We start from the raw sequence: 13,133 nt of genomic DNA on the forward strand, positions 1-13,133 counted from the left end.
TGTATGCATCTTCTTTTGAAAGGCCGTTTGCTTCCAGTGATGACAAAATTACTAGACTTGGGGTTCTACTTAGCACCAGTTACAGAGGGAGATAATAAATACTAGAAGCTATTTCAGTTCAGTAGGGAGAGGGACAACAAGCTGAAACCGGGTAAATTCAGATTAGCAGTAAATTTGTAACAATAACTAATCAGAAAAAGCCCTCAGAGAGTTGTGTTCTACCCCAGTGGCAGCCTGAGCTTCCTCCTCCCCTAGCATCACCCAGCTGTGCTCCTCCAAGCATCTCTTCTGTGCTTTGCAGGTGGTCAGGGATGATAAGCACCCTAATTTAATGTGGGCTAAAACCTACAATGGCCTCCTCAAACATACATGCAATGCACAGAGGACCTACAAAATACATCCTTTATGCACTGTACCTACTGTAACAAGAGTAGAGAAGTGCCAGGAGATTAAAACCCAGTTTAAGCAGGCTCCACTATGAGTTTTGCAAATAAAATTGAGTCATGTACACAAAAATGCTTTCATTAAAGAAATTTTTATCAAATAAATTTTAATGAAATAAAATCCTTACTTTCATGTTTACTTACTCTATAAATTTTACTTTCAAGCAATCTGCCTTACAGGTTCACCGAGCCAAAGCCCTCATTCCTACGTATTTATGTCCATTTTCCTGTTTGTGTTGTTGACAAACATTTTTCTCCATCTGTGTTCACATGATAAGCATTGTTAGTGCTAAGCCTTCCACCTTTCTGTCCCAGTGGGGTACAGGCTTTCCAATTATCCAGCCCTGCTGTTATAAACTGATATATTTATGACATTGTAGTCCCACATTGGATTACCACAAGGGAGTCCATTACCTGCTCTAGAAAAATACTTTAATTAGTGGCTTTTGAGGTCTAAGAAATTGCCTTCATTTCGCAAATCAAGGAAAAAGTTGTCTCTCTCCCTACTGATTTTCTTGCCATTAAAGAGATGGTATTTCATTAAAAATAACTGAGCTCTTGTTACCCATTACTGTCAGCTTTGATTAGTTTAAATGCAGCTATGACTGTATTCTTCCTACATAATTTATCTCCTAAAAAAAAATATATATATACTTCTTTGAATGTAAAAAGTACTCAGAGGAAGATTCAGAGTTGACAGAAGAACAAATTTTGGAAGTGATATAAAACTTTTTTTCTACCTCAAGTAGCAAAGCTCTGGCAAGAGCAGACTGTCTGGTCTTTGCCTACCACAGAGTTACACATCCTTTGAAACTTGTGATGGCCACCCTCATAGCCAGGACACGAGATTAAACAAATGATGGAACAAATCCCACACTAAATTAATTATTGTTAGATGCAGGAGGTTCTTGTGAAATCTCTTTACTTAATCCATTCTCTTCCAGCTGGAACAGAGCTGCAGACCAGGCTAGCTCATTATCAGATATCAGAGAAAATAAAACACTGAGCTATTTTGTTGTTAACTGGCAAACAAACAAATAATAATAATAAAAAAAAAATTACTAAGTGCTTATTTTTATTTTGCAGCCAGATAAATAATTTAAAAATTTACAGATTTCCACCTAATTTAGTCAGCCTGAAGTACAGTTGCATGACCATTACAGGTGTCACCCAGCTCCATAGGAATTCATAGCAATGAGGGCCAGACAACACTTCAGAGGACTTGCAATAAATCCATGCAGGCATTTACCTTCACATTAATATTCCTTGCAGGGAGCTCATCACAAATGGCTGTATTCCACTGGATGCAAGTATGGGATAACTGGTTAACATTATCAACAGCAGTCCACCACAAATTAGGATCACGTTTTCTAAGTGGCATGCTTATTTCCGTTTCTCAGAGAAGACAAGCAACAACTGTATCAAGAATTTCTGAAAAAAAAATCAAAGTTCTTGAACTTGATTTTTTTTTCTAAAATCTGTTTATTAAGAAAAAGCTTTTCTTTTTGCATACAAAAGATAGAGGTAAATAAACAAATGTAGTAGAATTAATTACCTCATGTAATGGCTGTACAACAGAACATAATGACAAAAGTTGCAGAAGACCTAAACATTATAAAAAGCCACCTCCAAAATGAGACTCTGAGACAGCTAGAATGAGACACAGACATGACCAACATGAAACAACCATGAATCACAAGTATGTAGAACGACACAGCAGTATATCACAAGAGGCCTCATGCCAGAGGATATTCCCGTTTCAGAATTATGCCTTTAACAGAGGAATCAGATAAATGTAATTCTTTAAGAAATTTCAGCATTTGGTATATCCTGCAATTTATTACTTGTTTTCACAACTTTTCAAAGCTGGAAAGTCTTTAAAATTTTGCTTAAAAAGAAATTCCGATGAGATGGATATTTTGTTTTTCACGAACAAATTCTTAAATCTTGCTGCTTTGTCAATTTAATAATTGCCATTGGAAGACATATTTGCCCAAGGATTATGCAAAGGAAAATAAGGCAATAAAGAATATTGAATTCAAAACTGTGAACTGAACTGAATACTCTTGCACTGCCATCTGTTAACAGCCTTTGCTAAAGCTTGCAGAAGACTAAGAGACCTGCCGCAGTGCCTTCAGGGCACCTTCCTGTAATATGGGGCAAATTCACCACACTCCACCAATGTCATGGTTAGGAGTACCATTGATGGCATGGTTAGGAGTACTACTGGGAAATAAAATCGTCTCACAAATGGGTATTGTGCAGTTTACAAAAACACACATGGGGAAAATAATGAGAACAGACACTTTAATGGCAACAGAAGACAAAGATTTATTTTTAGAGACTTTCAACTGCTGTTGACTGCTTGAAAGACATCCAGTAAATTTGTAAGATCACCTCAGATATGACTACATATGCAGATTCTGTCTATCTCACTACCAAGCCCTCTCTTCATAAAGGCACTAACTATAAAAAATACAAAAACAAACAGATAAAATGCCAGAAAAAGAAAGTTGATTGTTTGTATGGACTTCTATGTTTATGTTTGCATACATTCATGCTTTAAGTATATGATTTTAAAATTAAAAGTCATCTTTATTTTGGCAATACAACTGATAAAATGAAACATGCAGAATACAGCTCAATAGAACTCAGTGCATGATTTTGTCAGAAGGAAGCAGTTCTTTATCATCCTTTGAGTTGGGAATACATTCATATTACAAGGCAAAATAAACCCCATCCAAAACAGACAACATCTGTCTTTCATATAATGCATTTGCTTTTCTCCTCTTCACCAACATCTTTGGATAGTAAGTTCTATGTGTGACCACAGGTTAATTGTATGGTTATATTTTAAGTCTTCACAGTGCAGCAAGGCAAGGCAGAGCTGCCTGTATTCACTGTTCTATCTCCAGGCTATCCATTTTTAAGTCAGGGGGTTTAAAGCTAATCACTTCTTCATAAGTAAGTTCTGTAGAGAGAGCGTAAGGGAGAGAGAAGAATTAGGTGATACTCTCTCAAAAGAAAATATTCCAGACAACGCAGTTCTATGGAAGCATGTGACTTGTAGTTTGTATTTCCAGCCTTCTTAGAGTCCAGATCCAAAACCAGACTGCATTCTCTAAGAATCCTTTGCATTAACTTCTCATTACAAATTAGATTCACAAATACTGTTATTGTACAACGTATCTGTCCCGTTTGGTTAATTACTAAAACACACAGGCCCTGAAATGGAAACATTAATTATGCTGCCAGATGACCTGCCAAAGTGATGTCATGAAAGACAAAACGTAATGGAAAATGGAATCTCTAAAAGCATTCAAGCAGGTTTTAGTATGTACACTTTGAACTGCAGAGAATGTTCTTTATCATCTCTCAGAAAATTGCCTTAAATATAAATCACTCGCAATTCTCTGCTAATGTCTTGGGAACTAGGCTTTAGAATTTTTTTAATGTTTTATTGTAACGAGCTTAAGGTCCTCTGGAAAAAAGTCTCTCTTAGATGTAAGTTCTATCTTCATCAAGTGTTTTAGCCAGAAACACAGATTCCTTGCTGTTTTACTATTTAGGAATAGCCCTTTAGCTTTTCAGGCTGAAAGTCACATCCTGTTTTGTGCCTTGGACAGTAGTGGAATATGTTGTCAGCAGCTACCTCCCATGTATTTTCTCAAGGTACATATCATATTTTGAGGACCAAATCCTGTTCACATAAATATGTAGCTAGTAGTGCATTACTTCAGGCTCTGTTTTCCAAACAGTGATTTTTAAACCATATCAAATTTGTGCCTATCAGCTTGTTTATTAAACAGATCTGAGACAGCTGCAACACCTGCAAGTGGACCTAGCACTCCTCTAAGAAGCATGTAAAAATCTTTGGGATGAATCTTGCTCACGCTCTGGCAGTGCTATGCTGTAGCATGGTGTATATGTGTACAGGGACCTGCATGCCAGCTTCAGTGAAGGTTCGTTCTGTAACAAATTGTGTGCAGAATTTCTGAGGTGGAAGAAGTCATTAAGTGACTCATTCAGTGAGTCACTTGTGGCTATTAAGTAGCATCTGGCCACAGGCAGCCATGCAGGATCTAGGTCTTGACTGAATTCACAGGAAGCCAGCATCAAATCAGACATCTGAATTTGTATTAGAATTAATTCCTGCTGGCTGTACATAGTATGTTTATGAAACACCTTACCTGGTTCTTGTGACACCTACTCAGCAGATAGTAGAGATATTACGCTGAGATATGTGCAACTGGAACAACAATTAGGGAGAAGTAAGTGCATAGCACTCAACTAAATACCATACTCTGGGCTACTAAAATTTTGAAGTATTTCCTTACTGATAAAACATGTCAGAAGGAAATCTATGAGCTTGGGTTGCAAAGCTCATAGTGTGCAGTGGAAGCCAAGGAAACAAATCCATAATGTGCAACACAAAATGTCCAAAATCTCCTATTACCTTGGTGCTCAGTCCCTCTTGGGATCAAGCACCACTGATTTTTAATTTCAAGAGAAAGAGAGGGAAAACATGCTATTGAAGCTTTGAGAAACTGGGTCAATATTTCATTAACAATACAAGTATTTTATGCAAATGGTCACCTATTATGCTATCTTACTTAAATGTGGCACACACTGTATTTGAAAAGACAGTTTTTTTCCCCAAGATAAAAATACATTCAGGAGGGAGAGCTGCACATCCTATGCCAGTTTCAAGATTTTTGTCTCAGGCCATTTTCCCCGCAACTGGATAAAGAAGGAACTTGACCATAGTTCCAGCAAGGATAGGTGATGCAGAAAAATATGGTATTGTCCTTCCTAGAGAATTCATCTCCATGCCCTCATTTCAGCTCATAAAGTGTTAAGCTAAGATTGTTCCTGAAATAATTTCAACAGAGTTTCATCATGAACAGAAATCAGCTTCATGACTCGGAAATTGTTAAACCTTCCTGGTAAAGACTCAGTCAGCTGAAAAACAGCACAAAACAAATCATCCACTGCTAAGTGCAGCAGCAAATTGAACATGCCTCTCAGTAAACAAGATGTATAGGTGGTGCTGTAAGCTGCCAGGTTTTGCAGAAGAGAACATGTGTAAGGACTAAACAATACCAATCAATCATCCTTGTCTGTACAAACACAGCAGGTTTCTAGAAAACTCTTTTCAGAGTTCTGGGAGGTTACTTTATTGTAGAGAGACCTATGACCTCACTCCTTTCTCTCTTTATTATGCATTTGCTGTAGTAAGTCTGCTTGTCTTCTCTGCAATGGCTAGGATGAAACATGGCACAAGTGGAAGGGCATGAGTATGACATAGGAGGTCAGTATTTTTCATCATAGGCCTGCCCACTCTGCTAATGAAGTTTTGTAAAATCTTTCTGGAGTAAAACTTACAGAATATATAAATAGAAACAGAAGAACATTTATTTTAGAGAATACATATTTCATCTTAAGCCACAGAAAGGACTTAATTCATAAACAAGAATAATTAGTTTTCTAAAATATTATTCTCAATTTAAAATGTCTAGTAAAGAATTGTTAGCATAATATGTCCTCATTAGGCAATGATGAAATTGAACTGTATTTTTCAGTGCATTGGCAAACTTAATCTTTAGCTACATCACTTCTGTGACACTGTAGTATAATGTAATCACAACGCAAGCATGAAATTAATTAAGAATAATGAAAAAGGTTATTGCAGTATTTTTCAAGGATGAATTTTGGGGTCTCGCTCCCAAGTAAAATCATCAACTCCCATCTCCAAACAGGATCAATAGCATGGTTTATCTATTAATTCCAACTACTTGGCCATCTAATGAATGATTAACAAAATACATGTCTACAAGGAAAATAGTAATTTCCAATTCTGAACAAAGCCAGACCAGTGTCATTTGCTGTAGGACAGTTACTTTAGCTGAGGAGCTGACCTAGAAAACTAAAAGCAATACAGAATGTGTGGTTATCTGGTAGCTAGCATCAGCTTTTACTTAGGAGTAAACCTGCTATAGGGAATTTGGTGAGGAGATGACAGAATGGGGGAAGGGAACATAATGTGCAGAGGAAACACAACCCTTTGCACCTCTTCACTCCCACAAACACATACATGGACTCATCTTGCTTCCCTGAGCCTTAAAACTTCAAATTGCTGTGATTAGAAACAAAAGAAAACTGTTATTTAAGTAAGGTTTTGCTCTGCTTCATGTATTAACCACTGTGTGCAGTTCTGTTACCTTTCCATTCATCTATGGTTCGCTCCTTATTCTCTATTGACTCATCGTAGAGCTCGGCCTCAGGTTCATCATCTGGATCGTGATACTGTACAAAGTATGGATGTGCAAGTGCTTCTGAGGCAGTAATTCTTTTATCACTGTCTAATATAAGCATCTTCTCAAGAAGATCTACAGCTAATGGAAAAAGAGAAACACAGCTCAAAGCCAGAAGAGACCATCAACTAAGAAAAGACAAGGCAGCTGTTTACACACAGGCTATTCTCACTCACCTTAAACACACCTAACATTATTGACAAACCCACAAAATTTAGGCAATATAAGTTTTGAGGATGTTATACTCTGAGTAGGCTTTTTCAGAGATGAAAGAAGGTTCTGTTTTGCTTGTAGTATGCACAAGGGTTCGTTATAGTTTATTTGATATATGATTCACCTCTTCAGACATCCAAAGTCTTCATTCTGAAAAGATCTCTGTGCTTCAAAGTTAAATATCCTGTAATGTGCATCATGTGCTTAAATTGGTCCTGATCAATGCAAGCTTCAGTAATTTAAAATTGTGAATGTGAGATCACACTTTTAATTAGCTGCACCAATGAAATCATCAGATGAAAATCACAAACGTCTCTTGTCATACCACATGAAATGGTTCATAGAAAAATCTCTTACACAGGCAGAACCAATTGGTTAGGTGTAAAAACAATTGTGCAGGATCAGATCAAAGGCCTTTCTAGGCTGGTATCCTGTGTCTAACAATGGCTAATCCATTCCTAGGAAATAATATTCAAAAGGGTTATTCAAACCACTATACTTCCTGGTATATCCTTCTGATCACCAGCAATTTACAGCTCCTGGCCTACCTGAGCCAGAAACGATGTTTTTAATCTAGACTCCATGACATTTGTTTATTCCTGCTATATGTAGCTAGCTTTTTGCTCTTCATGCACATACCATTTTCCTTTAGGAGGTTCCAGTAATCTTCACCAGAAACAAAAGACACTTGAAAGCAAAACAGTCTCAGAATGAAAGGTTAAGCAATGTTATCCTCAGTGGTCTGATCATTATCATGCAGGTTCATATAGCAAAGGAAGGCTTGAGTTCCTATGTTAGTGAAAGATTTAATCTATACCAGTCTGACTTTCTTACCTAATGGACTGGCACCACGAAATACTGCTTTCAAATCCTGTTGAGGCATATGTGGAAGAGATTCAATGTATTTTCTCGCCTAGGAATAAATCAATATACATACCACATGCACAGAGGTTAAACTTTGCTCAAGAGTAACCATATCAATAACCATATCAACTCTAAATAAACAGACTCCTTTTGTTTGTTTCTTATACATGTGAATCCTTCTTTACATAAAATGATCATGTATGACTTTGTTTTAGACAGTCACTCCTGCATATTGCACAATAAGCAAAGGAGTTTTATACAGCTGTATTTTACTCTAAGGATTATGCATCAGCATTTACATTTTCACCTACACTTACTGGTTCATTGCAGTATATCCCCAGGGAACACATGCATGTAATATTCAACCTGAAATTGCAACCTAAATCATCTTTAAGTTACCCTCAGCTAAGTGGTATAATCCAAACTGTGCCCTTCCTTCCTCACTCTCCTCTCTCAAATAGTAGCCTCACTAACCAGAAAACAAGTCCTGATACTCTCAGGGCAGAGATCTTCAGATGTTTAACATAATTTATACTTTGCCTTGTCACTCTGGCTGTGAAAGGATCATCCAAACTCAGCTAGGAAAAGCCTACCCACATATCAGACCCACAAACTGCCAAGCCACTCTCCATGATATTTGAAATGTCCTGTCAGTCAGGTGAAGTTCCTGGTAACTGGAAGAAGGGAAACATTATACACGTTTTTAAAGGTTTTAAAAGGGTAGAAAGGAAGACCCTAAGAATTACCAACTTGCCAGCCTCACTCTGTGCCTGGGAATATCATGGAACAGATCCTCTTAGAAGCTATGGTAAGGTACATGGAGGACAGGGAGATGATTCAAAACAGTCAACAGGGCTTTACTAAGGGCAAGTCCTAGTGGCTCTCTACAATGGAGCAACTATATCAGTGGACAAAGGAACTCACTCTCAACTTCACAAGGCCTTTGACATGGTTCCCCCCAACATCCTTCTCTCTGAATTGGAAAGATATGGATTTGATGGGTGCATTGTTTGGTAGATAAGGAACTGGCTGGAAGGTCACCTCCAGAAAGGTAGTGGTCAGTGGCTCAATGTCCAGATGAAGACAGGTGACAAGCGGTGTCCTTCAGGTATCTGTACTGGGACCAGTGCTGTTTAATATCTCCGTCAATGACATAGGGGGATTGAGTGCATCCTTGGCAAGTTTGCAAATGACACCAAGCTAAGTGGTGCAGTCTATATGCCAGAGGAACAGAATGTCATCCAGAGGGATCTGGACAAGCTGGAGAAGCAGGCCCGGGTGAACCTCATGTGATTCAACAAGGCCAAATGCAAGGTCCTGCACCTGGGTCAGAACAAACATCATTATCAATATAAACTGGAAGATAATGTGCCAGAGAGCAGCCCTGTGGAAAAGGACTTGGGGGTATTGGTGGATGAAAAGCTGGACATGAGCCTGCAACGTGCATTTGCATTCCAGAAGGCAAATTGTACCCTGGGCTGCACCAAAAGAAGCGTGGCCAGCAGATCAAGAGAGGTGATTCTGCCTCTCTATTCTGCTCTGGTGAGACCCCACCAGGAGTACTGTGTCAGGCTCTAGACCCATCGACACAAGAAAGACATGGACCTGATGAAGAGGGTCCAGAGGAGGGCCACAAAAATGACCAGAGAGCTAGAGCTCTTCTCCTGTGAAGACAGGCTGAGAGAGCTGGCATTGTTGAGCCTGGAGAAGGCTCTGGGGGAACGTTATTGCAGCCTTCCACTACCTGAAGGGGGCCTACAAACAAGCTGGGTAGGGACTGTAGCAGGGCATGTAGCAGTTTGACAAGGTACAATGGTTTTAAGCTAGGAAAAGGTAGATGTAGATTGGATGTAGCATAGAAATTCTTTACTGTGCGTCATGGAACACTGTAACAGGTTGCCCAGGGAGGTGGTGGAGGCTTTATCCCTGGAGACCTTCAAGGTCAGGCAATGTGACTCAGGTGGGGATGTCCCTGCTTACTGCAAGGGGATTGGACTAGATGATCTCCAGAGGTCCCTTCTAATCAAGTGCATTCTATGCACTTTTAAAACATGTTTGTGTTACAGGGATGTCTCCATGCACTCCTTGCCTACTGAAGAGAGCAAAGGAAATAAAGTTGCTCATACCAAGCAGCTCCATGGTTTCAAGTGCAATATCAGTTTGAAAACTGGGGAACTACCTTCTGGGCTATCATATACAGACTATAAAATACTCTTACATATCATCTGTACAATCCTAAAACCACACTTGGGCAAACACATCCTGTTCTCTCTGCCATCATCTCGATTGCTGCTGCTGTGATGAACTGACATAAAAATATCCTAAATCATTACATAGCATGGTTTCCTTTCAAACTGTTCTAACTTAAGGCAGATCTATATATCTTTCTTTTGGCTTCTTGTAAGGTGTAAGCGTATTCTATCAGAACTCTAGGCCTCCTTTAGAGACATTTCAGTTTTAATAAAAGCAGCAAGCCTTCACATGTTATGTCTCCAACCTATTAAAATTATATTAGCACTTTCCCTTTCTACTAGGGATCCGAGACTAAAGCTTTCTATAAGGATGACATTATTCTTAGCAGCTGTAGCCAGTTATGCAGAGAATGATGTTTAAAGACCAATCAAACACTGGCTTTGCTCCATCTGTTTTATGTCCCTAAAGTTCATAAAGGCAGCAAACACCTGCTAGGTCAGGGTGTGCAGCTCCTATCAGTTAAGTCTTCCAGGGCATTAGCTTGGACATATGTATGGACAGCATAGAAAAAGAGCTGTTACACATTATTGCATGGAAGCTATGAACTAGGGGAGAAACAAGGTAAATGTATCTTGTGACAAACATCTGTGGATTTGTGGATTATTCATTTCTGCATGGATATCCATTAACATCACTAATCCAAACATAACTGAACAAGATAAGGTCAAAATTATCTCCAACCTTGCCCAGAAAACCTATTGAATTATACTTACCAACCTGTCCCTTCTGCTTATAAATTCACCACAGAAACCCAACCAATAGAACACAGACATTTAACTCATTCTGAAAATAATTAAATGCAATCACCATTTATACCCATATTAACAGAGATTGACAAAACAGCTCAGTAACTTGTGTTAAAACATCCCATGAGGTTGAACTTTTAGTTTCCAGTTCTTTAATCCTCTACTTATAACTCACAATAGGCTTGGCATTTCAGAAATCCTCTGACCTTGCTGTTAGAGGAATGACAAAAATAGTCTGGGACTGAAAGCTGCATTAAGAAATAGCTAAACAGTAAGGCCAAATTAAAGGTAAAGAACTAGAATGAAGGAATAAAACAAACACTCCCTTATAAGAGGCAAGTGCCCCCAAGCAAGGTATGTATCTCCTTTGATATTGCTCCTCTAACTAGGCAGCAATGGCCCAGAGGTGGCCTAGCAGCACTCCCATTCATTAACTTGTTTTTTGTGTTCTTGCTATGCTCTAAGGGTACAGTTAGCCCCAGTAAAACAGTATCAGGATTCCAGTAGCTCACTGATGTATGCTCTGAGACACAATAAATTAAAGACAAAAGCAGATATTATCTCCAGTAAATATTTAAGGTGCTTAATCTCATAACCAAAAAGCTCACAGTGACTAGTTGTGGGTAAATCACATGTTTATGTAACAGCTCTGAATGTGTAACTGCAAAAACCACAGGATCTTAATGACGCATGAAGGCTATAAAAGGACCTGCACTTAGGACAGCACAGTCTGAGATTTGCTGGTTGATCCAGTCCCTGGCACAGGGATAGATCCTCCTCCTGCCCTGACCATTTACAAGTCCTGGGTACACACAAACCCCAGGGCTATGTGGTAGCCTGCTCTGATGAGCTTTTGTTATGCTTTGACCTTCCAGAAATATATCTGGCTCTCCTACTGCTCCTACTTGCTTATCCCACTGGCGTATTCATTAGTAAATTCAAAGAAAACCCATCAAAGGACACACAAGCTGAAAAACAGCCATCAGTATTAGACTAAGGTCTATACAGAAAAGGTTTAAGAAAACAGTTTCAGCTCAGAAGGCATTTGTGTGCTGTTGTTCATCTAAATTTGTACACCTGCCTTTATCAATACCACATCTCATTCCTCAGTGGCATATCCACGGTTAGTGCTTAAAGTGCATCCTTTAAGTGTAGCTTTGGCAGAGAAATGAAATGGAAGTTTTTTATTTACTAAATTCCTATTTTAGAGAAGTCATATGAAGAGTTAAAAAATCATATAATTAACTACAGATATTATCATGAAAGTGGACCTCACACAGGCATCCAGAGAGATAAACAAATATGAATTTCAAATTGGGGATCCCAATAACAGCACTCATGCAGAACTCTGATTTGATTTTGATGTAGCTGTTTAGATCACTTACAATAATGGAAAACACAAACATGACAGACACAATATTTAATAACAATATTATACTCTGAACTGAACATCAGTTTGAATAAATTATAAGCACATCAGTAAAATAAAAGATCATCAGGACCAACTACAAAAGTAATTTCAAAAACTGAGTACATGAGAACAAGTATCAAAGTTAATCCAGCTAAGATACCTCTAAAAAGAGAATTTTAAATTTTTTTTTTAAATTTTGAAAGTAGTGCTCATTTTATAGTGTTTGCTCAGTTCCAATGGGAGCACATGTGTAATACAATCAGTGACATATGATGACAACTAGAAAAATAATGACAGAAAGTAAGTCAACCAAATGAGGCTGTGAACTCACATGTTCTGATGATATTTTCTTCAGAAGTTCAGAACTGGGTGTTCCCACAACTTCCATTATTCTCTTTAGTTGATCGATATCTGCATTATTTCAGGGAAATAAACAGCACAGAGTCCTTCTGGGTTTAAACAATTAATGAGCTTTCATGCAAACAGTCAAGATGTTTAAAATTATTCAGCAAGACAATTCCCTGTAGTCCATATGAGGAAACCAATTCATACCTGCTTAAGACTAGTCCTAAAGTATCAGATTCTCTGATATACCACATGAACCGCTCAGGTGTGCCTGTATGTGAGAAAGGTGCATGCAAAATATTGCTTTCCTGTCCTAGTTCCCAACTTAACATATTCTTAAACTTGAATTTAATATCACTTTTATGTGTCAGTGACCTGAGGGAGTTCTGAAGAACAGTTTGATATGATACACCCCACAGGGATAAATTACTAATCTGAGGGCTGGCAGGAAAATTCTCATTAAAAAAAATTGTTTTACATCAGTTTCAAGATTAAAAACACTGAAAATGTTCATTTTTCATTGTCATATGAGATCTGCAAAATG

At 38.3% G+C, this 13,133-nt stretch overlaps 1 protein-coding gene across 2 annotated transcripts in view; it reads right to left on the reverse strand.

The window, feature by feature from the left end:
- Window positions 1-3,340: 3,340 nt before the first annotated feature.
- The window catches only part of MAPK11 (mitogen-activated protein kinase 11), a 32,183-nt gene continuing 22,390 nt past the window's right edge, over window positions 3,341-13,133 (reverse strand). For both annotated transcript variants that reach the window (XM_054399889.1, XM_054399888.1), the window contains 4 exons: window positions 12,576-12,655; window positions 7,805-7,883; window positions 6,665-6,838; window positions 3,341-3,414 (listed from right to left, as the gene is read on the reverse strand). In XM_054399889.1, the coding sequence (XP_054255864.1) occupies window positions 3,341-3,414; window positions 6,665-6,838; window positions 7,805-7,883; window positions 12,576-12,655 (407 nt within the window). The remainder of the gene's footprint in view (window positions 3,415-6,664; window positions 6,839-7,804; window positions 7,884-12,575; window positions 12,656-13,133) is intronic.

This window comes from Indicator indicator, chromosome 3 (genome assembly GCF_027791375.1).
Source record: "Indicator indicator isolate 239-I01 chromosome 3, UM_Iind_1.1, whole genome shotgun sequence".
NCBI classification, from domain to species: domain Eukaryota; kingdom Metazoa; phylum Chordata; class Aves; order Piciformes; family Indicatoridae; genus Indicator; species Indicator indicator.